At 40.1% G+C, this 27,830-nt stretch overlaps 1 protein-coding gene across 3 annotated transcripts; it reads right to left on the bottom strand.

Annotated features, from left to right (window-relative positions):
• Nucleotides 1–286: 286 nt before the first annotated feature.
• On the bottom strand, nt 287–27,728 carry BRD8 (bromodomain containing 8). 3 transcript variants are annotated; one of them, XM_079144679.1, is made up of 22 exons: nt 27,485–27,725; nt 25,858–25,954; nt 14,882–14,951; nt 13,980–14,029; nt 13,645–13,767; nt 13,037–13,117; nt 12,429–12,493; nt 10,660–10,796; nt 9,765–9,983; nt 9,239–9,383; nt 8,165–8,374; nt 7,501–7,781; nt 6,733–7,185; nt 6,354–6,447; nt 6,110–6,156; nt 4,989–5,203; nt 4,717–4,809; nt 4,469–4,537; nt 3,905–4,082; nt 2,812–2,916; nt 2,287–2,331; nt 288–667 (listed from the first exon to the last, which is right to left on the bottom strand). In XM_079144679.1, exons 1-22 carry the CDS (start codon nt 27,501–27,503, stop codon nt 608–610), a joined length of 2,856 nt encoding a protein of 951 aa, XP_079000805.1. In that variant the 5' UTR covers nt 27,504–27,725; the 3' UTR covers nt 288–607. The 3 variants fall into 3 exon arrangements, with proteins under 3 accessions (XP_079000806.1, XP_079000805.1, XP_079000807.1); XM_079144680.1 differs by lacking the exon at nt 2,287–2,331 and having other exon boundaries at nt 287–667; nt 27,485–27,728; XM_079144681.1 differs by lacking the exon at nt 9,765–9,983.
• Nucleotides 27,729–27,830: the final 102 nt, after the last annotated feature.

Below are 27,830 nucleotides of genomic sequence, written 5' to 3'. Positions count from 1 at the left end.
TTACACTTTTAATCTTTAAGCAACCGCCAAAACAGAACTCTGATAACCCTTAATTTTCCCAACACTTAAGAAAAGCTGTGTAAGAATAGTCCTTATCACACAATACTTTAAAGCATTATTATTTGATCTTGGTTACTTACCTTCTCTTGGCTGCAGCAGGCAGCTCATATTAAAAGACCACTTTCCTCCCTCAATCTCATTTTCACAAATGATTAAACAGTGATAATATAGAAGAAACCACAAGCTTCACACACACACACACACACACAAAGGACACACCAAAGGCTAGATTTTTTTTTTCATTTTATTGTATACACACACACACTTCACAGATTTATTTTTAAAAAGTCTGTACACTTCACAAGACAGTACAAACTAGCTACAATCTGCTAGCTACACAAGGGCATTAACACAGCCCATACTTTTTGCCCTAAAACAGGCAAATGTGCTACTCCAACTCTCTGAGAGAGATTTTCCCAGCTCATGTTACATGGCCCAGGCGCCTCTTCTTCTGTAATTCCCACTTCTGGAACAGGGCCCACAAGCCCAAGCTCCATCTTGTTTACTTCAATTTCAGGTTTAGTTCAAAGAGAATACTCTTGAGGCTTCACTTTTTCATCTTCATGTCTGCTTCAATGGCACAGCGGCGTCCCCTGGTTCCCCCATCCTAGATGATAGCAGAGAAAGAAAGAGAGTATGAATGAGTTGGTTAGGAACTGTGACAAGATGCAACAGGAATGCAGGGATTTGGTTTAGTGGGGGAGAGGAAAAAAAATCAGCACAAAACTCCAGAGGGATGAGGGGGCACATTTCTGTCTTCCCACAGAGTAGCTAAAAGAACACCTGGTAGTCTGTGAGAGGAAATGTAGGACAGAGTATCTTGGATCATGACCATCACAGAGGTCCTTGGAATTCACCTGGGGTCCCACAGAATGACTATTAGTCATCCCACCCAGGCCCAAATCATGTGCAAAGGAACAGGAAGAGTAAACTAAAGGTGGGAAAGTTTGAAAGGGAATTGGATAGTGAGGTTCTTGGCTAACATACCTGTCCAGCTGTTGGTCCCTATAAGAAAGGCCTTTCCTGCAGACTGACCCTGGCACTAGTTCCCTAGCACCTCCTGACAGTTGTTTTCCATGAGATCAGGACAATCAGGCTTCTTTCCATCTGCTGCTCTCTCCCTGCAGCCCAGCTCCTTCCTCTTGTGCAATACTTTGCTGTCTTCAATAGATAAAAGATCCTATTAACCAGCCTTGCAATAGCCAGCCAACTGCTTGGGGATCCAGAGTCACTGTTGCAGGCCAGTAAGAAAGAACGGAGACCATAGTGTTCTGTCTGTGGTACAGGCTGAAAGGCCTGTAGGCAAGATGAACTAGTGAACACTTTTGCTGGGTCAGACCATTTTTACATTTCTAATATGCAAGGATTTTAAAATATTTTGAGCTCATGAACCTAAGTTGCCTCTGAGGCAACTTTTGTAATAACAAAAATACCACCTTGCATTTGTATACACACTTTAATTTTTTTAAAGCCAGTTTCATAATTATCATTCTCATTTTATCCTCACAACAACCCTGTGAGGTAGGCTGGACAGGTACCTCATTATATATTAGTTATATCACACAGGAGGAAAACAAGGCCCCAAGAAATTATACAATGATTTTAACACCATATAGTTTTTAAGCCTGATGCCCTTCCAATACAGTATGCCTCATGCTCTATAATGAACCACACAGAGTCAGAGAATCATTTAATTCATGGAGGTAAAGAATAAAAGTCTTTAGGCCAGTTCTACTAAGCTTACCTCTAATTCCACCAGTAACTACTGTTTATAGTGGTCATTATTACTGAGATCTTTAGCTTAAGTTTTACTGAGTGTTTGTGTATCAGGGATTAGTCTTAAAAATTTATTTTAGGAGAAAGGAGGAAAGTATGTGCTAAATATCTGCCAGTATAAAGAACACAATTAAGATTGCTCTGAGCAATCTTCTATTTGTAAGTAAAGAATTAGTAAATGGTGGAGTCAAAAAATGAGAAGGTGCATCCTAGGTCCTTACCCCAAGAATACCTTAGTGATACCATTGATATTCCCTACCCAGCCCACACACACACACATGCAAGACAGAAATGCAGAAGAAAAGACAGTTTCTTATTTAATGACCTAAATAAACAGAAGTTCAAGACATTGCCACAGTCTACATGTTGGACTTCCCTCTGCCTCCCACCCCCAGCAGGAGCTGAGAACCTTTCTGGCAACACCACCCTTTGCAGCCATTCAATACTTACAAAGAGAGAGAGAAGGAAGGCAGGAGAGCCCATGGGGACACTGTCCTGTTAGAGGACAAACAAACACTGATCAGGTTCCACGGAAACTCTCAGCCACAAGCACCCCAAACTTCAGGACAGAGACACAAGCACCATACACACAAAGACAAAATTTAAAAACCCAAGAACAAGAGGAAAGAGATCTAAAAAAAAAAGCAATCTAGTCATCATGACTGTGGAACAGGAATTGACGGTCCCTAACTGCTGCAAGCTAGGTCAATTCCCCCCGCTTGAGAGTACTCTCCCGAAAGAAATATTTCATTCACTCAGCTCAAAATTTCTCCCATGTTACTGGGCCTCTCAGTTAACAGCAGATTTCTTCCAATGTTTGAACGGGAGCAAACAACTACCATTCTATGAGCCATGCTTCTGAAAACCATTAGAATGCAGGAGCTTGGCAATACCAAGTACTAACATAAGGTTCTTCGGATACTTTAGACTTAGCACTGAAACACTGGTGAATAGGTGCTTTTCTGGTCTCCTCACCTTCTCTGAAGCATCTTGTTTTCGAGTAGAATCTCTTCCTCGAAGACTTTTAGCACTGATTCCAGACTCAGATGTTTGCATAATCAACTGTGTGGCCAAGAATTGCTATAGGGAAAAGAAAGAGGGTTGGCCAGGGACCTAATATAGTAGGAAAGAATTAAGAGACTTTAAGCTTTGTTTGCTTTGTTTGAATTTAGGGGTGCTTTACCACTGAGTTGCATCTCCAGTCCTTTTTATTTTTTTGAGGCAGTCTCACTAAGTTGCTGAAGTTTACCTCAAATTTGCAACCCCCATGCCTCAGCCTCCCAAGTAGCTAGGATTATAAGCATGTGGCACTGCACCCAGCAATAAAAACTTTTTGCCTCATTGGAAGTTTACACATTAGTTTTTAATTCCAGTTGTAATAGGTATTCTAAAGAAACTGAAAATGTCAAATGTCTTTTATTCCTTTAATACAGGTTTATAATAATAGGATCAAAATCTCTATTCTCAAAAACAGAACAAAACCAAAGAGCTCTACCCTCTAAGAATGAAAAAAAGAATAAAAAATAGGATGAACCAAAGAAAATTTGACAATTAAAGTAATTTGGCAGATACTGCAAGATACGACATTCCTTCAAGGTCAATTTCCCAAAGGATGCCTGGTTATACAACTGTAGGATAAAAGTAGGTTATCTGTGATAAAAAGGAATAGAGAAGAAATTCTCTTTTTGTTGTGCATATACATGCCAGGTAGTTGATGTGATTTAAAAAATACATTCACCATTTTGAAGAAATTTTATTAAAAACTTCAAGCTAGGGATGTAGTTCAGGGGTAGAATGCTCACCTAGCATGAGTTGGGATTGATCCCCAGCATTGCAAAACAGAAACAAAACAAATCTAAAGTTATTTGCCTAAGAAAGGAAGAATCTTCTATCATAACTCCTTCCCCAAACAATAGAAAATCAACAGGAATTGGGCAAGAACAAAATGTTGTGTTCCTAGATGGCTATTCCAAGTAAACGCTACAGCACCCTTCTCTGTCAAATATGAATCCTTCCCTTGATTATTTTCATTTTATCCTTGCTGAAACACAAAGAAGCCTCAAAGTACCTGAATTTGTTCCAGGACATCTCTTTGCATCTCTACTGCCATGTGATAGACATCATGGTCGGAACTATTATACATTACAGCATTCTGAAACATGAGCATAATGTCACGTTGAAATTCAGCTGTGCTGCGGATCAGTCCATTTTCAATGTTTTTCTTAATAGTTGACAAATCCATAGGCCTTAAAAAAAAAAAAAAAAAAAAAAGAGGTAAATAGCAGTGGAGGCAGGAAGACACTCACCTGCATCTCTGAAAACGTTATCACCATATACATCCTCTTATATACCCTCAGTCTTAGCTGCCAGGATTCAAATGATAACCCCTCATCCCAAAACATGAACTTAGCCCAAAAAAGTCAGTCTGTGTAATAAACAGTGAGAAAGGTAATAAAGGGGGTTACTTCTTTCAGACAATCAGTAGTGATCCAGTTACTAGAATAGTTTTAGCATGTGTTTACCTTTACATCAAAAATGTTAACTTTGAACTTATTATCTAGAACAAATATTCACTAAGTCTGAATATCTTTCAATTTAAGCAAATTGGTATGCTGGATGAACTATGGCTTACCTCTGTACAATGCTGTGGTAGCCAGGTGCTATGTCATCTGTAACAGGCTGCAGGAAAACATTGGCATACCTGTCCAAAAAGAATAAAGTGAAATACTGACTTATTCTCTGGAAGCATAGGAAAGGGAGCTTACTCTAAGTAACTGAAGGTGGTAAGGAGCAGACACCAGCAGTCCAACAGAAAACCACTCAGACTGTTTATAGTCACCCAACAATGAGGAGTACCAAGAGACACTAAGGTTCACTCACCTATGATTAGCTGCAGCTCTCCATACAAGCATGATGGCTTTCTTCCAGATTTTCTGGGCCTGAATAGCTTCTTGATCCTCACTACAGACAGAGCTGAAACAGAGATATAGTTCTAGCAGGTACATTTAAGAAAAAAAAAAAATCCTAATTATTTTTTGTCAACTATTTGCTCCAGGCCCCGACAGGGAAGATGAAAAAGTAAGACTAAAGAGCCTCTCCTCTTCTACTTCTCACCTTCACTGTCTTGGACTAAAAGAATTTCAGATACTTACAACTGTGAAGAAGCAGGACTGCTGGGGATGGAGTCTGCCAGTGTGTGTGACTGCAGGGTAGCATTGTGTATGCTAAAGCCATCATCACTCTCGCTTACAGGTGGTTCATTATCCATTTCTGACAAATAGCCTTCTCCTTGATCTTCTTCCTTAGGTTCCTCTAGGCTGGCTGCTTCACTGACTCCATCCTCCTCCTCCTCCTCACCTGTGGCATCCTTAGACACAGTGTGCTCCAGTCAACAAATGCAAGCAAAGCTATCCAGCAAAGCATCATTAAACATGATCCACCTTTTGAGTTAGATCAGTTCTAGAAATGGCCTCACACTGCTTCTTGACTGAGCCCTCTATTACTTATACTACTATCTACGTATAGCCACTGACTAAGTAATCTCAAACCTGGACTAATAATAAAACCCAGAATCTTTTTTCAAAAGGAGGAGGGGGGAAAGGGAAAAAAAAAAAAAAAAAAAAAAAAAAAGCTACTTACTTAAGACTAAGCTAAGAGGTGTTCCTTCTTTCCCCTTGCTCTTGAGAGGAATTCTGATCCTGGGTACAAAGTTATCAAAAATAGTTTTATTTGGGGGCTGGGGAGATAGCTTAGCAGTAAAGCATTTGCATGCACGAGGGTCTGGGTTCAATCCCCATCTCCACATAAAAAAATATACAAAAAAAATTTTTTAAAGTTTTATTTCATGTCTCATCTGATGGAGCAAGCTCACATCATATGAAGTCTCTGTTAACTACTGCTTTAATAACTCTAAAAGGAAACTTTGGATATTTCTCATTGGATAGTCTAATTAATAATCTGATTTCCTCTATGTTCTCCCTAGCTCTGATATCCCTATTACTCTAAATCACTCTAGGTATATCAAAGCTTATTTGTGCACTAAATGTAAAGACAGGACTGTGTGATATTTACAAACTCTTTCAGATGGGAAGCACATGTTGCCATAGTACTCCCACTATGCCAGAGTGTCCATTGCAGGTTTTCCCCATGCAACTCCTAACCAGTCTCATCTTAGAGAATAAAGTTGTGAGAGTACACTAAAATTTATTAAAAAGGTAGTCCTATAGGGAAATCTAATCACATAGCAAGAGGAATAAAGAAAAGTCTGAAATACCTTTATCTGGCTTCCAAAAATAGTCCCTGATTCTTCTTTCAATGAGTCTGCAGAGGAGAGAAAGACTACCTGAAGATTTTTCCACCTCAGCCTTCCCCTTCCTATGGACCATAATCCCCTGCAGCTTTCCTTTCCACTCCTACCTGTTCTATCTCCTCTACTTACCCACAACCCACAATCCCTCAGAAGACAGAGCAAATGATTTCAAGTTAGTTATGGAGTAGATTTTCTGTTCTTTATTTACCTGACATTTCAAACTTGTGCTGAGTCTCTGCCTCTAAAGGATCTTCAATGGGATTTGAGCCATGTGATGGAGATAACATGCTTTCAGGGGATGCCTGAAGATCAAAAAAAGAACAAGTATCTTAAGTACTGGTAACACAATTTTACTCTTCAATGATAATGAGACTATAGAAGAAATTTTAAGTTCTACTAATGTGATATGATTCTAATGGTCACCGTAACAGGAACAGGACAAGTATACTTAACACTGATCACAACTTATGGGCTATGGATACATGAAACACATCAAGACTCAGGAATTCAACAGGAAAACCCACTTTTTACCTATGTTATTATAACTATAACTTTCCATCCTCCCACCTCATGATCTTACTATTTACCTCTGTCTTCACAGTTGTAAGTGGCATCTCATCGCCTTTCCCATTGGAACCATCTGCTTCAGCGATCTCTCCAGTTGCAGCACTTCTGGGTTCTTCATCTAAGTCTTGACTCCTGAGTTCTGGTGGCTCCATACTTGCGGCTGGAACAACCCCAGCTACAATTTCAGCCCCTGAAATGCCTGGTTCTGGTTCTGCAGGTTCCATCTTGATGTCAACGCTAGACTCCCTGATATCCACGAGTTCATGAATTCCCTTGTTTTCTGTTTCCTCAAAGTCCAATCTCTCTTGCTTAACTGTCATCTCTGGTGCAGGGAGAGGTACTGGCTTATCCCGTTCCTGCTGGATTGGGTGCTCCCAGGGGCCAGGCAGAGACTGGGGATCATCATTTTCTTCACAAAAAGACAGTGCTGCTTCCACAGCTGCCACATCCAGCACTTCAGGGTGATCATCTACCTGTCCCATAATACAAAGACTTTTGAGGTCACAGAAAGAAGCCCAAGTCTCTCAAATTTGCTAGCACTGAATGAGAGTGAACCTGCAGTTTCTCTCTCCTCCTCCATGTAGAGGAAACAACCAATGGACAGACACCTGTCCCTTGCATATCAATAATAACAGGAATGGCTGGGGAGATGACTAACGCCTAATACATAGGGCTTTCAGATTACAGAGATGGAGATGAGAAGGAGCACTAGATTTGTTTACTATGAGGAGCAAAAGAGGCAGAGGAGAGAAGCTATGAGATTCTTTGGGGCTTTGCTGAATAGTTACCTTGTCCTCAATGATGGCAATGATGTCTCCAACAGTCTCAAAATCCAGCTCTTCACCTGTGTAAGACACAGCAATATCCATCTTCTCAGCCAGATCTAAATCTTCCTTCCCATCTATGCTGGGAGCCTTTGATCCTCCAGGGGCCTCTGCTACCCCTGATCGGAAACACTCTTCTTTGATAGAATTAATTATCATGGAGATTTCACTGCTATCCATGGAAACAGTCACAGTATGTGGATCCCCCACAGCTTCCATGGGAACACAGGTGTCAGACTGACTCACTAAACAACAGAAAGAGAAAAGCAGCTCAGTTTATAGGACACCAAGTGACGACCTGAAGATCATACCAGAGTTATAGACGGATGTTAAGTAACACGCGTAAGGTCAGAAACATATCTGACCTCCCCCATTTATTTAGAAAATAAGGTGAGAACACATTCTCAAGCCTACTTTTATTTGTATACTTAACCATTTCCCCCCAACAAATAAATACCCACCCACCTCTTTTCACATCTTTGTTTTTCTAAGGATAAAGATGGCACATGTCTATGGAAAACAGAAGCATCTGAATTAGAGTTATTGTTTCTGGTTATCTTTCCTTAATTAAAGCTCAAAATGAAATTTTGGTCCTAGTGGCTGCTCAGGGCGTGGGTCAGGAACGCACCTGGAGCTACATTTTCAGGAGTGGAGACAGCCGGAGCAGAGGATGGTGCTGGTAGCGCAGGCATCATGACAATGGTAGCCTGGGACACAGACTCTACAGGGGGTGGCACAAGTTTAACTGGAGGTTCACTGGCAACAGTAGTGAAGGAAGCAAGAGGTGTGGTGAACTGTGTAGGACCAGCTTCTAAAAGCCGGGAAAGAGTGGGAGCACCTAACAAAGAGGTATACAAAATAAGGTAAGAAGAAAGCACATGAACAAGAAGCAACAGCCATTCTAAGGTTCAACCAAGAAAAATTTTTTGGTCTCAAAGAATGAAAGCAACTCCTATGTTGAGTAAGTTCATCATCTATAGTCTTACTTTCTCTAACCTCACTTTTTCCAAGTTAGGAATGAATGAAAATTCTAAATTAAGAATGAACCAAAGCACTAGAATACACAATATATATAAAAATGGTATCTCTCCTCAGAGGAAAATTAAATAATCACCAAGAATAAAATAAAAAAACTGTGGTCTGAATAAATCTGTCACTTCTGTTGAGGTTCAACATGCTAAAACCACCCAGCTTCAACATGATTCAAATACCATTATCTAAGGTTTATAAGGTATTTTGTAAAGCCTTTTTTTTTTTTTTTGCTTTATGTTGTCTATCTCATTTTAATTCTCACTACATCCATGTGAAGCATATGTATCATAATTAATAAAACAGAAAAATGAGCTTCAAATAGTAAAGTCACTTATTAGATTATAAATGTGTAGCAGGCCTGAGATTCAAGCCAAATCTCTGCCATATTCTATTATCTCAGGTATCTCCAGCACCTTTACACAATTTTGCAAACCACAGAGAAGCAGCTTCACTATTAACTTTACCATTCCTCTGTTAATCAGTGTTGTCAAAATTTGAAGATGGAATGGATTAATAATTTCAAGCACTATGTTTTTTAACAGGTAAAACAGCTACAAAACAAAGTTAGAAAAAGTAGTTGTGTTTTAAGCTGAGGATTAACAATTCCTTAATAATAATGAAACTAAATTCAACACCTCTGAAGTAGATAAAAGGAACAGTAATGACTTACCCGAGGCAGCAGGGGAAGCTGCAACAGTATTGGGTGTTTGCTGTATCTCCCCACCATGTATCATGGGAAGGACCCCGCCTACCTCCAGGAGGACACCTGTACTGTTCAGATGGCCAGAAGTAACAGCCATTTCACTCTCACTGACCTAACAGGGAAGAATAGAGGTGAAGGCTACACTCAAGCTTTCCTTCACTAACACTTCCCCCCAAAACTATCAATCAACTTCTTGAAAACTAAAACTTACTATCCACAGAGAGTAATTCAAAACCCAAGGGAAACTAATGTTCAGAACTTATTTGTCAAGAGTTCTTTGGGGGAGAAAACCAAAACAATTGTGGCTCAGATACCTCAGGACCCAAGGATACTATCAACTTACTGCATTTATTTATTGTTTTAAATTAACATTTAACTAAGACATCTCTTCCTCCTTTGAACTTTTTTTTCTATGTCACATTTTAGGTCCCAGGCACTCCCTTCCAAGTACTAAATCACCACAGCTCTCAAACACCCACAGAAGTCTCCATACCAGTCTGGGGCTAGTAGGCAGGAGGCTGCCCTTCTTCAAGAGCTCTGACAGCAGAGGGGAGGGGGGTGGAGTTGCTTTCTGTCCAAGCATCTTTTTCTGGGGTGAATCATCTGTTACTGGGGTCATGGGGGCTTCTAAGGGTGCAGAGCCTGGAGGAAGGGTGTCAGGAATCCCAGGAAACGAGGTGACTGGGGTACTCGGCAAAGTCCCAGGGGTTACCTAAGAGACAACAGAGAACCTTTATCTGACTTCTCAAACTATGGAAGGCTCCCTACTAATCTGGATGGATTAACGTGTCTATTATTTTATTAGTTCTGAGTGGAAATGCCCAGAATCCTCTACCCCCTACTCTTAGTTCTATTTTTCTTCCCCACAATATTTTCTCTTCTACTGACTCAAACCCATAATGACCCAACCATTCCATCCAACCTGCCATTTACAAACTCCTTTCCCGCTACCAGTATTATATTTACAAGGAATTGTCCCTTATTTCAGCAGGAATTTCATAAGGGTAAGATATTTAGCAAAGAATCCCTTTGACTGTCTTTTACCTATCTCTCAAAAAGGTCAAAAGCCTCAATGCTATCTACATCGTGTACAACCATAAAAATGAAAAGTTGTAGTATCCCATTTGTGTGCAATGAATCAAAATGCAGTCTGTAAAAATAAAAATAAAATTAAAAAAAAAAAAAAAAAAAAAAAAAAAAAAAAAAAAAAGCCTCAATGCTTTTAGATCTGTCCTTATCTTAGAGTACAGAATATGATAAGTTTAAGTCTTCAGTGTTCAGACCAAGAAGTTGCTTCTAGGCCAAAAGTGGTTTCCTCATCACTCAGCTCTCTGCTGGCTTATTGCACCCTTCGCTGATTAAGTCCAATGGATGGAAATAACACTCACCCCAGAGGTGGCCTCTTCCATAGTGGTTGAAGTCAAGTCCCCAAGCGGATAATCACCTCCTGGGGAGGCTGAATCTATAGGAGAGCGGACCATCACGGTGGGTAACCTCCGAGGGGGTGTTTTCACTGCTTGACGAGCTAGAACATTAAACAAAGTCCAAATCTTTAGGACTAAATAAGTGAAAGTAGACAGTACTCTGCTGATATACAACAAAGCACAAATAGGAATGCTGCATTATTAAGGCAACATTATTAATATGGAATAGAAAACTTTCTGAAACTGAAGATGAGTAAATTTTTAGCCTAATTTTTCCTAATGGCAATTCTCATAATAAGCAAATTCTAAGTTTCCAAGGAGTGGGAAAACAGTTTATATACTCCTCAATATCTTCTTCAGCAACTTATACAGACTCTGTTTTTATTTTATAATTATTCTTTTTTGGTGCTGGGTATCCAACCCACAGCCTGGCACATGCAAGGTAAGCACTCTACCACAGAGCTCTGTCACCAGCCCAAGATTCTGCTTTTAAAAAGAGGGAAAGGCTGGGCACAGTGGTGCACAACTGTAATCTCAGTGACTTAGGAGGCTGAGGCAGGAGGACTGCCAAGTTTGAGATCAGTCTGGGCAACTTAGTGAGGCCCTGCCTCAAAATAAAAAGAGCTGGGGATATAGTTCAGTGGCAAAGTGCCCCTTGGTTCAATCCCACTGCTGCCCCAAAAAACCCCAATAAATAAATAGAGGAAAAGACCTCACTGGTTCACAGCATATATTCCTAGAATTAAAAATGCTTAAATTGTTTCTCACATCATCAATGAATGACTAAATTAGTTTCAATCTTTTCATGGGCCTTTTATTTCTAAAACCTCAATTATGTTCAATGTATTATTAAAAAGATTTTGTGTCCTACAAGTAAATTTGAGATCCAGGGACATTTGAGCAGAGCCCATTTTCGTGTTTCTTCCTGGACATTAAGGGTTATTTTTATTTTGGTAATGTGAGTCTTTTGTTGTTATAGCAGTGCTAAGGACTAAACCCAGGGTCTCACATGCTAGGCAAGCACTATACCACTGAGGTACATCCTCAGGCCAGGAATCATATATTGTGAGTCTCTTGTGCATATGTATGTAATAAACTGGTATGGTTTTCCCCTTGTTAATCTGTGTATGTCAGTTTGCTTCACAGACTCAAATTACTGAAACTTCAGAGAAGAGAGGGAAATTTTTGGCAAGCCGATCAGAAGACCAAAACATTCTGTAACAGCTAAGATTTCAGGGGACATGATGAAAATGATAAAAATGAGGTATACAGAAAGGATGAAAAGAAGTCAGAAAAGTACACATTTCTTATTTATCAGTGTAATGGAAACAGCTCTTATTAAAAGTCTTATTTGTTTGAACCACACAGAGGCCTAACTTTGATGGGAGCACACCTGTAATGATATATCCTGAAATGACACAGAACTGTTTAACTAAATTGACCTATTCTCAGGACTTAAGAGATCAACTCAATAAAATACGGAACATGCACAAGGCCCTGGGTCAAATCCCCAGCACCACCACCAACCCCATTGTTCCCACCCCCCAAAAAGGGAACAATGGAAAAAAGAAAAGATGACAAGAGAAAAGCATGAAAGTAAAAGGTGAAAAGAGAAAGACAACAAGAGAGAAGGATGCAAGTAAATTTGAACTACTGGATTTACAAAGTAGTCTGTCATAGCATGCAGTACTGTATAATTAACTGCTTTAACAGAAGCACTAGGTTCCACTTACCCTGGTATGCAGCATCTGTAGCCTTTCTCTTCACCTCAGCCTCCTCTTCCTCTAATTTTTTTTTCCTAAAGAGAAACTTAAGGGTTAGATGGTAGACAGCTATCTAATTCCTTCCCATAGTTCACTAAGTCCTGCTGGAGGCAAGGCCTAAGCAGGGAGTCTAATCTCAAAATGGGTATACTAATTCCCAGTTCTTCAACCAAGCAAAACAGAGACCTTAAAAATACACACACACACACACACACACACACACACACACACACACATTTTAGTTGTTGATGGACCTTTATTTTATTTATTTATTTACATGCAGTGCTGAGAATCAAACCTAGTGCCTCAACAAGCTAGGCAAGCGCTCTACCACTAGGCCACAATCCCAGCCCCAGAGACCTTTTAAGTTACAGCTAATATGTTCTCAGATTGAAATGTTCAATCACATCACCTTCTAAGGCCTCAGCCCCCACCCACAGATACCAAACCACTGCTATTTTCCTTTCTCAGAATCTGTCTCAAGTCTAAAGGGATGGCAGGAGGAGGAAATAAGCTAAATTATTTGGGAAGGAAAGAGGTAAGACAGAATGGAGTAAAGATGGAAGATTATAACCCACATTGCAATGTCATTGCAAAGCTCATCCAGTCTGCTGTCCATGTGCCCTGCTTGAATTAGTTCTGCATCTCTTTTTAGCCGTCTGTAGAAAGAAAACAAAGCAGACAGGACGAGAAACTTTTTGAAACAGGGTCTTGCTATGTTGTCCAGGCTGGTCCCAAACTTGTGAGCTTAAATTATTGTTCCACCTCAATCTTCCAACTGTCAACTGGTTTATTTATTTTCTTTTTATTTTTGGTACTAGGGATTGAACCCAGAGGTGTTTTACCACTGAGCCACTTCTCTAGCCCTTTTTGTATTTTCAGACAGGGTCTCACTAAGTTGCTTAGGTTGGCTTTGAACTTGGAATTCTGCCTGCCTGCCTCAGCTTCCCAAGTTGCTGGGATTATAGACATATACCACCACACCCAGTTCAACTGATTTTTCTTTCTTTTTTGTGGTCCTCCTAAACTCAGGAGCTTGTGCATGCTAGGAAAGCACTCTACAACTGAGCTATCCCCGTCTAGTCACCTGTTTTTTAAAAACATACTATTTAAGAAATTCCAACCAGTACCAGAAATCAGCCCCTTTTATCTTTCCAAACCATTTGACAAGCTCTCTGATGAGTACCTATATCTTTCCTGGGTCTCCTTTATCACTTTCTTCAGTTCTTCCACTCTTTCAGCAGTCAGTTTCCGAACAATAACATCTTCAACAGTTTCTACCACTTCTCCCTTTTCACCCCTTTTGCGCCTGTGCAGGGGAGAAAAAAAAAATCGATATTTGAATAAGACAACATTCGTTTCCACTCCTACTTGCTCTCTTCAAGTCTTCTCTACTACTCAGTCATAGATAACTTCTGCAATAAGTTTTACCATCCCTAAATAAATAGATATTAACTAGATTTCCACGGTAAACACTTTCCACTAAAGGGATCTGACTAAAGTATCTGGCTTTATACTCACTTTGGTGTCTCAGTGGTTTCTAGGAGCTCTGAGTACTGAGAAGCACAATGCTATGGAAGAAAGTAAAAATGTGATCAGTAATCATGCAAAGGAATAAGCTTTCCAAGTTTCAACACATCAGAGTAAGTTTTGGAAAACAGAGTTATGTTTAACATGTATCTGGTTTCTTTTATTTTCTTCTGTGGAAATGGGGATTGAACACAGGGGTACTCTACCACTCAACTGTAGCCTAAGCCCTTTCCATTTTGAGACAGGGTCTCACTAAGTTGCCGCTGTTGGTCTCAAACTTATGATCCTCCTGCCTCAGATACCCCAGTGCTGAGATTATAAGCATACATCACCAGACCCAGCAGTGTGTACAGTTTATAGGAGGTCAAATTACTTTGCAATTCAATCGGTTCATAATAATTAATACCAAGACACAGAAAAAGAAGTCTTTTGGCCTGGGGTGTCTTTGGGGAAAGCCAGTCCAGTAGTCCAGTAGTGTAAATGTAGATTTACAGCTAACATCTACAGAGTAATTACCACAAGCAAAGCATTCTACTAAAGTGTTTTACATGTATCACCTCAATTAACTTTACAACATTCCCAAGGCAACTTTTTTATCTATTTCATACAGAACAGAACCAAGGATCACGGTCAAACATTTTCAGATGGAATCATAAGAACCTAGATCTGTCTAAAATTCAAACTTAGGCTCTTAACTGTTATGCTACACTGACAAGAAGACTTTATAATAATGAGCACACATAGATTAGAAAAGTGGGAGAAAGGAAAAAAGTATTTTCAACTATTTTCCCACTTCATGGTATAAAGGCTTTGTTATTTACAAGGCAGGACGTAATAGATAGCCCTACTTTAAATCCCAACGACTATAATAAAGCAACTACTTAGTAACTTACTTTTTGAGAGAACCAGTCTGGAGGGCGTCCAGGTTCTGCAAAGGGCTTGATTGCTCTGCTAACTGATACCCTGCAAAATGAGAAGTCTCATTAAACACCAAACCAAAAACAAAACAAAACAAGAAAAAAACGGGGAGAAGAAGTATGTTGAGTTCAAGGTTTGTAGTTTCAAAATTTGGAATAAAAAATGCCAATGGGAAGTATTACAGAATATCTTTGTTATATTACTTACTGTTTTTCTCCAATGCTGGGGATCAAACCCAGGAACTCAAGTATGCTAGGCAGCATTCTACCACTGAGCTATACACCACGAGTCATAGAATACCTGGCTATGAAAAATAGCCAACTACCTAAAAAACATTTAGAGAATTGAACCTGATGGCACACGCTTATAACCCCAGTCACTCAGAGATCAAGGCAGGAGAATTACAAATTCGATGCTTATCTGGACAACTTAGTAAATCCTATCTCAAAGTAAAAAGGGTGGGGCATAGCTTAGTGAAAGACAGCTTACGTAGCATGTTCAAAGTATTGGGTTTAACCCCCAGTTTCTCCCAACCGCCCCCCCCATTTTAAATAAAACCATTTAAAGAGTCATTGCTGCTAAGCATGGCGATGCACACCTGTAATTCTAGTGACTAGGGAGGCTGAGGCAGGAGGACCGCAAGTTCAGGTTAGCCTCAGCAATTTAGCAAGGCCCTAAGCAACTTAGTAAAACCCTGTCTCAAAAAGTTAAAAAAAAGGGCTGGGGGTGTGGTCCAGTGGTGTACACCCTTAGGTTCAATCCCTGGTACAAAAAAAGTCACTGCTAAACAGTTTTTCTGGATGATATAGTATTTGCTAGATAAAGTAAAGCTAGCAAAAAATTATTTCTTTCATTTGGAAAAATATTTTTATGCTGATTAGTTTTTTTTTTTTTTAAGAGACCTGCTTTGGGTTGGAAATATAGTTCAGTGGTAGAGCACTTGCCTAGAATACAAGAGGCCCTGGGTCCTATCGCTAGGACTATAAATAAAGATTCCCCCTGAACAAAACAAGACAACCAACCCCTCCAAAATGATGTAGGGTAAATATAAAAAAAGAAAATCAGCAAAAATGAAAATAGTGTGATGTAGGATCAAGGAAGAGTGTAAAGGGACTTCAACTGTGTTTATTTAAGAAAAAAAATTTTAATTACTAAAAACGATCAAAATGATCATATTATTAAGATTTGTTAAATCCAGGTATTTGTACATGGGTACTATATATTATTCTCTACACCTCTAGGGAATTAAAATATTTCACAGTGTTAAAAACATTTTTATTTATTTTTGGTCCTTATTTTGTGGTGCTGGAGGTTGAATTCAGGCCCTCTAGCATGCTAAGTACATACTCTAACCACTGAGTACATTCCCAGAAAAGTTTTTAAATTTGTGTTGGCATATAATGGTATCTTTTCCTTTATAAAAAGTTTACTTTAATACCATTATATGAAGAGCTATCAGGAAAAAGATAAAAGTTTAAGCCAAGCAAGGTAGCATACTTCTGTAATCTCAACTACTCTAGGGGAGGAAGGTAAGAGGATTACAAATGTGAGGCTAGTCTGAGCAGCTAAACAAGATACTACCTCAAAATAAAAAACAAAAAGGACTGAGGAATGTAGCTCAGTGGTAAAGCACCCGTGGGTCAATACCCAGTACCAAAGTAAAAAAAAGAAAAAAGCAAATTTGATCCAGACCTCACATCTCAAAAGCAGAAAAACTCCCAAGTGGATCCAAGATTAAAATATTTTTAAAAACTCAATCATGCAAGAACTAGAAGAAATCACAATTACTTTATAATCTCAGACTGAAGAAGAGCTTTCTAAGAATGATGCAAAATGAACCATAGAAGAAAAATCTTAACAATGCAAGGTGGTGCATGCCTAAAATCCCACCTACCAGACAGGTGGACAGGTGGATTACAAACTGTTGGCAAGTCTGGGCAACTTAACAAGACTATCTCAAAAACAGTAACAAAAAAAAGACAAAGTAAGTGCAGACAAATAGCCCATCTCGTAGAGTGCCTGCCTCTCATGCGGAAGGCCCGGGTTCGAATCCCCAGCACTCTGAGATTGTGCAAATAAAAAAAAAAAAAAAAAAAAAATGAAAAAAAAGACAAAGTAAAAATACTACAAAGTAAAGTTAATTGGCATCTGTTTACAAATATAGAAAAAATGCATCTCATTGACTAGGCAAATAGCTTATCTCCCTAATTTAGATGGAACCACCCACCCCAAATTAAAGGCAACAACTAATGAAGAGACAACTGGGAAAATAATTTGCAGTAAAGGAAATACAAGTGACTCATTTTAACATATGAAGGTACTTAACTTCACTCACAAGATAAGTGCAAATTAAAAATATGACATTTTGGGGCTGGGGTTGTGGCTCAAGGGTAGAGAGCTTGCCTAGCATGTGAGGTCCTGGGTTCAATCCTCAGCAACACATAAAAATAAAATAAAGGTATTGTGTCCACCTACAACTAAAAAATATGTACACAAAAATAATATTTTAAAAAAATATGACATTCTCACCTTTTAGAATACTGTCAAGGATCAAAAGCATCTGACAACACATTCTATTAAGACAGAGAATAAGAGGCGCTTTCATATATTACCACTGGGAGTGTAAACTGAAAAATCTTTGAGCAAGGCAATTTGAATTTTTTATGAAATTTTATAAATTCATATATTCTTTCATCTAGCAACTCTACTTTCAGTTTATCTTATTCTATATATAATCAAGGTTATATTACTATTAACAAATATTCATCCACACAGTATATACCAAATGTGTATATAAGTCTTTGCTTTATGCTATTTCATGCCCTATTTCACACTGTGGTCATAAAGTATAATACCATGCAGCTGTTAAAAATAAATAAGTAAATAAATGGGAGCCAGGTATGGTGTCACATGCCCGTAATACCAGTGACTAAGAAGGTTGAAGAAGGAGGACTGGAAGTTCAAGGCCAGCCTCAGCAACTTAGCAAGACCCTCAGCAACTTAGTGAGAACCTGTCTGAAAATAAAAACTGAAAAGGGCTGGGGATTTAGCTCCATGTTTATGCCCCCCTGAGTTCAATCACCTGTACCGCCCCACCCACCAAGAGGCAAGAATGAGACAGATCTTCAAATGTAGATATAGAATATCCTCCAAGATAGAGTACTAAGAGGAGAAGCAGCAGGTAAACAAGAATAGCAGGTTTAGCGATAGGACTGTAGATCAGTGGTACAGCACTTTCCTAGCACAGACAGGTCCTAGGTTCACTCCTCATCAACGCCACCACCACCAAAAGGGGGTGTGTGTGACCCAGTCAAGTGTGGTGATCCATGCCTACAATCCCATCAACTTGAAGACAGTAAGTTCCAGGCCAGCCTCAGCAAAACCCAGTCTCAAAAAACTAAAAATGGGCTGAGAATACAGCTCAGTGGCAAAGCAACTCCGGATTTGACTCCTATAAAACACATGCGTGCACACGCACAAGAACCAGAAGGAAAGGGTCTAAAGAAAATATGGTATACAAAATTAATATCGGGATCCAAGATGGCGGTCTAGAGGGAGGCTGCGTTCCTTGTCGCTCCACAACGCCACATTCAATCAGAGGATATCTGTTTCTCGGTGAGGCAGTTTTTGCTGCTTATCGATCTCCTGCTCTTTACCCCATTTGTCTGCTGTGATCACCTGCAATCTGCCAGCGTATCGACGCCTTTTTTGAGAGCAGATTGCTCACTGTCAGGCGTCTATCATCCGCCATTTGCCTGCCTCTCGCCTGTCCATCGCCTGCCTTACCCCTATCCATCACCCAATGCTTGAGGTTCACCTCCCGATCGTCCGACAGCTGCCAGCAGATTGACCGCAGACCGCCAGTGGAGAACCAGCTGCCTGCTGCTGCCTGGAAGTACACTGTCACAGTACCTGCAGGTTTGATTACACGTGGCTGCCGCCATTTTGAGACAACAGCCAGGTCCTGTAGGACCCCTGGCCAGACTGACTGAGTCCCGTCTCCAGGATCCCTCAGCGCAACCAATCACTCCCTGCCTCTGGGGCCCTCACATCAACTGACTGCTCCCTGCCACTAGGACCCCCAGACCAACTGACTGTGCCCTATCACCGGGAACCCAGACCAACTGATTGCACCCAGCCTCCTGGATCCCACAACCACACCAAACACACCCGACCTCCAGGACCACTGCCAGACCAACTACATCCTGTCTCCAGGACCTCCAGCTGACCACGTCCACCCCTGAGCTGCAGCTCCCATTTGCCAACACATTTGGAAGCCAGAGCAGCCATCTTGGATAATCCTGGAAGCCATAGCTCCGATCTTCTGGTGGGGCAAATCCCATCCTGAGACGCCTGCTGGAGACTTGAAGCTCATTGTCAGGTACCTCTTATACATCAGGCTACTGAACACTGGGAGGTTTCATTAGTATATGACTATTGTACAGCAGATTTTCTTTTTTCTCCTTTTTTAAAAATTAATATCAATGCTGAGAGACAAGAAACTGACACTGATAGATGGGGGACAATAAGGCAAAGACACTGATAATATGCATCACTTTAATTTTAAATCTTATAAACAAAGTGTTCTTACTTTATTTTTCTAACAAAAATATGAGGAAAGGTACAGGCTGGATTCTATTTCAAAACCTGTTTTTGTGGCAGTGGAGAGTGAACCCAGCGTCTTGTACTTGGTAGGCAAATGCTCTACCACAGAGCTACATCCCCAGCCAACTATTTTATTTATTTGGTATCAGGGACCGAACCCATGGGCACTTAACCACTGAGTTATATCTCCAGCCCTTTAAAAATTCTTTTGAGATGGGGTCTTGCTAAGTTGCTTAGGGCCTCACTAAGTTGTTGAGGCTGACTTTGAACTTGTGATCCTCCTGCCTCAGACTCTCAGGCTGCTGACATTACAGGTGTGCACCACCATGCCTGGTTCACACAGTTATTTTTGTAGTGAGAACATATCTACTCTTAGCATTTCTTGAGAATATAATATTGTTATTAACTACAGGCAGCATATGACTGCTTCTGAGATGCAGCGTGCATTCTCCCTTGAATATGTACTCCTTGCTCTATCCCAAAGTTTCTCTTGAGATAACCCACGTTTTTCCTAGGCTTTGCTTTTCTAAATAAACCTGTCTACATTTGACTGGCACATGCTAAAATTTTTTAAAAATATTTTTAGTTGTAGAAGCACATGATATCCTTATTTATTTATTTATATTTAAAGGCTCTTGTCCTGCTTCTTAGCAATGCACCATATATTATCAAGGATGGGACGTTTTATGAAAAATAAAAATACATGCTGAATTACACTTACACAATTATTTTTAGAGTGTTGGATAATAAGACATGTTTTATCAGAGTTGTTTATGATTTTAGAATGAGCTGCTATACTTTCAAATGGTGCTATTGATCTGGTATCTTACTGTTGATCATCAAGCACATCTTATTTATTTTTTTATGTGGTGCTGAGAACTGGACCCAGTGACTCACACATGCTAGACAAGCACTCTACCACTGAGCCACAACCCCACCCCACATGCTAAAATTTTTACCTGTTATATATGTCAAGAACTCCCTGGACCTAAGTCAAGTTCCCCCTTCTCTCTGGGAACTCCTCAGACTCTTCTTCACAGATGTCTTTTTTCCCCAAGACATGTCTTGGTGGCCCATACAAGGAACTTCAGAGACACTGACTTTCACTACAATTTCATGGTTCAGATGATGGCAATTTGAGGATTCCTACTTGTGTCAACAACTGAGACTAGTCTCTTCTCTAATCCCATTACAACAGGCAAACAGAGATTTTAAATCCCTGGTTAGGCAGGGTCATTACCCCTTGCCAGACTGAGATAACCACAGAAACAAATATTTGCCCCTCATCGACCCTAAGAATAAGGGTCCCAAGTCTGGGGGATGGGAGTGGAGAATCAGACAGGAACCTGGGATACAGAAAAGACAAGACAAACTCAAGAAAAGCCCATGAGCCATTGGAATGCAGTAATGCTCACAAATCTCTGAAATGCAAAACGATTATTCCAGAGCAGTGCAACCCATATTCTTGACCTCCTCCTGCAAAAAGTAATATGAGGGCAACATGCAAGCACTGGAAAAACTGACAACAAATTGTGTAACTCTGCCCTGACTCTGCCTCTAGTTCAGTCCCTCTATAAATATTAACACCCATCAACTTGCTGCTGTTTCTTCCTGAGGAGATGGCCCACATTTTTCTTGACGGTGCCTCTACTTTCCTAAATAAACCTCTGTCTATGGGGGTGGGGTGGGGTGGGGGAACTATAGTCACCATCTTATATAACAGATCAAAATTTATTCCTCCTATATAACTCAAAATTTGTATTTTTTGACCAACTCTAAACTCATTCCACCCAACCATACCCTCAATCACTCCAGTCAGGTAACCACCATTCTACTCTCTAATTCTGAGATTACCTTTCTCAGATCCTACAAGAGTGAGATCATGCAGTATTTGTCTCTGGGCCTGACTTATTTGACTTAACATGATGTCTTCCTGGTTTATCCAAGATGTCACAAATGTCAGGATTCCCTTATTTTCTTATGACAATGTTATTCCGTTGTGTGTATGTATATGTGTGTGTGTGTGTATATATATATATATACACACCATAATTTTATCTGTCCACACTGTCAATATTATCTTGACTGTGAATCGTCTCACAGATGTATCCATACGTTAGAAACATTACAGCTTACACTTCAAGTAAGTGCAATTTACTGCATATCAATCATACAACTAAAAACTGTTGAGTGGGCATGGTGGCACATACCTGTAAACCCAGCTACTCAGTAGGCTGAGGCAGGAATCAAATTTTAAGTCTGAGGCCAATCTGGGCAACTTAGCAAGACTGTCTAAAAACAAACAGAAAAACTCCACAACAAACAAATGAAACCTGACAATGTAGCTTAATAGTAAAGTATTTGCTTTACCATTGACCCTGGGTTCAATGCCCAGTACTGCAAAACAAAAAGAAAACAAGAACAGTTAAAAGATGGGGGAGCTGGGGATGTGCCTCAGTGGTAAAACACCTGTTTAATACGTGCAGAGGCTCTAGGTTCAATCCCTATCACTGTCCCCCCCACCCCCCCATACACACAAAAAAACCCATTAATCCAACTGAACATTCTTTTCTACTGGGTGCTAGGGACTGAACCCAAGGTCTGTCTCTCTTGTATTCTACCACTGAGCTATACCCCTACTAACATCAATTCAAATGAAACCCTGGCAAGGAAAAAAAAAAAAAAAAATCCCAGTACCACAACTCCCACATACCTGGTACAGCCCAACATTAGAAGGCCTAGAAAGAAGTCTCTCCAATCCAAATATCTCAGCTTAGAGGGGTTTTTCACACATACCCTCCTTTCATTTCTCTTTTTTTCTTTACTGGTAAATTAAGTATAGTTACATTGGACAGATTTATGATATATGTAATTCCCTAAATTGAAAGACTTAAAGCAGATGGTTACACTTGATTTATTGCTTTTTCAAATTAAACTTTCAGGTATGACCTTGCCTGCCTACCTGCCTCCTTTTTTCTTTCTTTGGTGCTAGAGAGAGTCCAGGGGCATTTTACCACTGAGCTACATCTCTAGCCCTTTTTATTTTTTGAGACACAGCTGGGGATAAAGCACAGTGGTAGACTGCTTACTTAGCATGCACAAGGCCCTCAGTTCAATCCCCAGAAATGCAATTAAACAACAACAACAACAACAAAAAAAAAACTGGTACAGAGAAAGACAAGACGAAAACAGTTCTGAACGATGGCCAAGATTACAGAGCAACTACACGCAACTGGACCTATTCTGCATGGACTAGCTGGCAAAAAGTAGACCTAATCCAGGATTCCTACCTTAGATACTAGGTGCTAAAAAGAAATATTTTTCTTGGGGAGATGCCATTCTACTGAGGCACTTGGGAATCTTTCCAAGAACAACATTTGTAGTGTCAAACAATTTTTGCTGGAATTAGAAAGAAAAAGTCATAATTGAAAGTCTAATTTGAAAAAAGAATAAATGAAATTTGTCTTACTCGTCTTTCAATCTGGGGGCATAAAGGAGAGTACATACACCATAAATATTCCATATAACTGCATCTTACTGACCAGAGTACAGATTAGCTTATGGTTAAAATTAACACAATCATGCTTTGCTTTCTTTTTTCTTACCTCAGAAGCACTCTACCATTCAACTACATTCTCAGCCCTTTCTTATTTTTTATTTTGAGACAAGGTCTCACTAAGTTGCCAATGCTGGCCTCCAATTTGCAATCCTCCTACCTCGGTGTCCCAAGTTGCTGGCATCACAGGTGTGTGGACAGACCATGCCCAGTTTTCGTGCTTTGTTTTGATAACAATTCTAGTTGTTCAGTTTGTGTCATGTTTTTTTCCTTGCCAGAAACTTTATTAGAATTCATATTCAGCTTGGCGTGGTGGCATATACCTATAACCCCAGTTACTCCAGAGGCTAAAGCAGGAAGATCACAAGTTCAAGGCCAGCCTGGGCAACTTAGCCAGACTCTCTTAAAAAAACTATTTTAAAAGGGCTGGGGATGTAGCTCAGTGGTAGAGGACTCACTCCATGCCTGAAGCTCTAAGTTCAATTCCTATATTGGAGAAAAACATTTAAACAAGAGAAAAGAAAAAGTCTGGCAGCTCTTCAAAAAGTTAAACATACCATTACCATATGATCCAGAGATTTCACTACCTGGGTGGAAAACTTGAACCAAAACAATGTCTACATAAAACCTTGTACACAAATGTTCACAGCAGCATTACTCATAATAGCCCTAAAGTGGAAACAATCCAAATGACCATCAAGTGTTGAATAAGAAGTAGACTCTCCATGTCCTGGGTTTCTGCATTTTTGGATTCAATAAACCATGGTTGAAAATAACATACTTGGGGAGGGGAAAAAAAAATTGCATCTGTACTGAACATGTACAGACTATTTTTTCTTGGCATCATTCCCTAAACAATACAGGGAACTGTTCATATTATATTTGGTATCAAGTAATCTAGAGATAATTTAAAGTATCTGTGAGTCCTAGAACCAATCTCCAGTGGATACCAAGGGATGATAGTATATTCAGACTATTATTTGGCCATAAAGGGAATGAAGCATTAATACATGCTACAGGTTGGTAAACCCAGAAAACTATTATGTTAACTGTATGTTAACAGATTAAGAAGCCATTACCAAGAATCACAGCCTCTGGGATGACTCTGTGTTTCTCCTAAGCTCGCAAAACAACAAACCTTCTTTTTCCTTCTTCTCAAAACCATGTCCTCATTACTAGATTGGCATCAGGGACAAGGACCAAGCTTTTGGCAATAAATTTGGCACCCCAAGGGGACCCCACAGCAGATCCTGCTCCAGCTTCCTTGGCAGGCCTGGCTCTCCACTTCCAGGCTGAGGATGCAAGGTGGCTGGCAAACCTGTTAAGAACCAACTACAGCAGAGTTAGGGGATGGGTGAGTTTACCTCTAGTTGAACCGGAGGAACTATTCCTGTGAGAAAAGAGAGGGACTGAGGGACTGTCCAGCAGCTGCCAGAGTTCCTTTTGCTTTGGGGAACTCCTGCCTTCTTTCCCTTAACAGTACCAGTTTCTCCATTATGGTCCATTTTGAGAAAAAGGAAACTGAACTCAGGAAAGTCACTACAACTTTGGCCATCTGCATGATTTCCACCCTATGTATGCTTTGTCCAGTTACTTGCTACCTGCAATTGTGGATCTCTGGACTACAATGATGCTGAATGCCCTTAACTGTCAACACCCCACCTGATAGAGAACAAGGACTTTGGGTTGGGGAACAACTTCAACCCCTTTTAGCAGGAAGTAGTGTGGAGATGTCCTCATCCATTTTTGCATAGAAATGGAATGTAGAAATTGTAAGTAACAGTCTCCACTTTATGCTTTGAATACAGCCGTTGCTGCTGTACCACTGCAACTTATTTTTAGGAGTTGTTCTTTTTTATATATATATATTTTTTGGTAGGGTTCTTTTTGTCTTTTTTGGAACTGAGGGTCGAACCCACAGCTTTGCGAATGCGAGGCAGACACTCTGCCACTGAGCTACATCCCAGTTCACCTTATTTTTAAAATGAACAAGTTTCTTTCTCTTCCTCTCTCTTTGCTCCTTCCTAATCTCTTCCATGCTCTCATCTCAGGGATACAGGATTACCTTTCTTCCCATTCCAGGCAGAGTTATCTGTCCTTGAGTACACACCCACCATAGGAATGAAGTAATCCAAAGTTTGGGGATAGTACCAGAAGATCTCAGAAATGACTATCTCCCAAATTAACAAATGAATTTTCTTTATCACTAAAAAAAAAAAAAAAAAAATGCAGCCACCAGTACCAGAATACCACACATTATAAATGAAATGTTTAGTAAGTCTGCAAAGAAAGTACATAGATAACCTAAGGAGTAAGGAATTTATTTTAGGGGTAAATAAGGAAAATGTTCAAAAATTAGATTGTGGTGATGGATGAATATACTAAAACAGGGGTGGGGAAGGAGAGAAGAATGGGGGAACTTTATGTAGAAGGAAATGGGGGGGGGGGATGAAAAATGGTGGGATGAGAGACATCATTACCCAATCACGTACATGTATGATTACACGAATGGTATGAATCTATGTCGTGAACAACCATAGAAATGTACCCCATCTGTGTAAAATGAATCAAAATGCAGTCTGTAAAAAATTAAAAGATAAATAAAAAAATACATACTAAAACACCAGTTGTATACTTTAAGTGGGTAATTTTATGGTATATGAATATTTCAGTAATGTTAAAAAATACTATTTAAAACTTAATATTACTGTAAGAATCCACCAAAGTGGGGGGGGACAGACCTAACAAGTTTCTAAGACCCAAGAATGGAGACATTCTAGGTTATCTTACCAATTTTGATCTCCACTCCTCATGACAGAAGATGCTAAACACAGCTTCTCCCGGATGGACCATGGCTCTGTGGGGCCAGTACTCAGCAGCTTGTGTTCTGAAAAGTAACAAGGCTTAGAGACAACCCTTGAGGAGTTTTAAGTCCCAAACGAACAACTAAAAGCTTAATACAAAATATACCAATTGCTAGAACAAAGCAAGCTACTATCAATAATTTTCTTTTTTTAAAAACTGGGATTGAACCCTGAACCCAGGAGCTCTTTACCACTGAGCTACACACACACTTTCTGAGACAGGGTCTCACTAAGTTGCTTAGGGCCTCACTAATCTGCTGAGGCTGACCTTAAATTTGCAATCCTCCTGTCCCATACCCCTGAGTTGCAGAGATAACAGTCTTGCACCACTGCTTCTGGCCTATTTTTTTTTTTTTTTTTTTTTTTTTTGGTGCCAGGGCTTTTAACCACTCAAATACATCCCCAGTCCTTTTTATTTTTTATTTTGAGACAGGGTCTCACAAAATTGCTTAGGGCCTGGCTAAGTTGCTAAGGCTAGCTTTGAACTTGTGATTCTCCTGCCTCAGCTTCCCCAACAGCTGGGATTACAGCACCAAGCTCAGCACTTTTTTTTAAAAGCAATCACCAACTCTTGATTTTCACCACTCCCATTAACTACACTGGACTTATCTATTATTTGCATGTAAATTATAAAACATTTTATTTCTTCAAATGTCACAGCTTTAAACTCTGCTTTATTAAAAAATTGGGAACGTCAGATTAATATGAAATAATTATTCAGTTTTAAGACTACTTCATTCGGCTGGGTGCAGTGGCGTTTTCCTGTAAGACCTGCTACGGGGAAGGCTGAGGCAGGAGGATGGCAATTTCGAAGCCAGCCTGGACAATTCCGCGAGAGCCTGCCTCAAAATTAAAAAAAGAAGAGGGCTGGGGATGTACCTTCAGTGGTAAAATGCCACTGAGGGCTTCAATACTAAGGCGTCGCTGAGGAACTAATAAATTTTTAAAAAAACCTTTATTCCAATTTGAACCGGAGCTTATTTCCCAAGATTCCCAGCGCCCACCCTTCCTAATGCCCCGCCTCCCTCTTAGCATAAACTTGTTTACTTCTTTCAACCCCTCCCCCAACCTTCGGACTTAAAAACATTCTCTGTGAAACGGAAAAAAAAATTGTAATTCACGAAACGCAATTTCCCAGTAGCAGAAAAAACTCGTGATTTAAAATAAAATGATCACACTTCAAATGCCTCACAAACACCATTCAGAAAATGAATGACTCTCTGAGCTGCCGGCCACACCGTATGTCTCACAGTTCTTCGTTTGAACGCCCAAGTTTCTAGAGTGCCTTTCTCTCCTACCCCGCAGAGCCCCTAATATACAAAGACTCGCTGAGTTGCTTCTCTCGAACCTCTACTCCTTCCCTGAGACGCAAGAGCCCGTACTTCTATGTCTAAAACCCTAAATGCTGGCCCTCACGAAGCCGTCGAGTGCGGTCTTTGAATACCTTAGGCTCTCAGTTAACCCACTCCCCCCACTCCCTTAGTGTTTGGCAAAAATGTGCCTTGTCTCGCCTCCACAAAAGCCTTCCACGCAAAAGAAGCTCAGATACTCACTGCCCGTTCCTGTCGCCATCTTGGCCCCGAAGTCTCCAACGCCTGCGAGCTACAGTCTGATACGACCGAATCCCGGGAACTCTGGGAAATAGAGTACGGGCGTTGGTTCGCGGTGCCTCCTGGGAAATGTAGGTTTTTCATCCAAGTCGTAGCAAGAGCCTTAAATCAGTTATCTTGTGCTTTCCTGGAAAGCACTGTTGCCAAAAGTAGGACAAGACATGGCAACTGAAGCCTCAGGATTTCCTTTAGGCTTTTGAAAAAATAAATATCTCTAGTTCAAGGAAAAGAGTTAAGTGGGTGTAATCCCAAGAGAAACAACTCCAAACTCGCGACAGTTGGTAACCCG

The sequence above is a fragment of the Sciurus vulgaris genome (assembly GCF_902686455.1).
Source record: "Sciurus vulgaris genome assembly, chromosome: 6".
Taxonomy (NCBI): domain Eukaryota; kingdom Metazoa; phylum Chordata; class Mammalia; order Rodentia; family Sciuridae; genus Sciurus; species Sciurus vulgaris.
The sequence above is the reverse complement of the archived record's forward strand: the minus strand, read 5'-3'. Positions and strand labels throughout refer to the sequence as shown.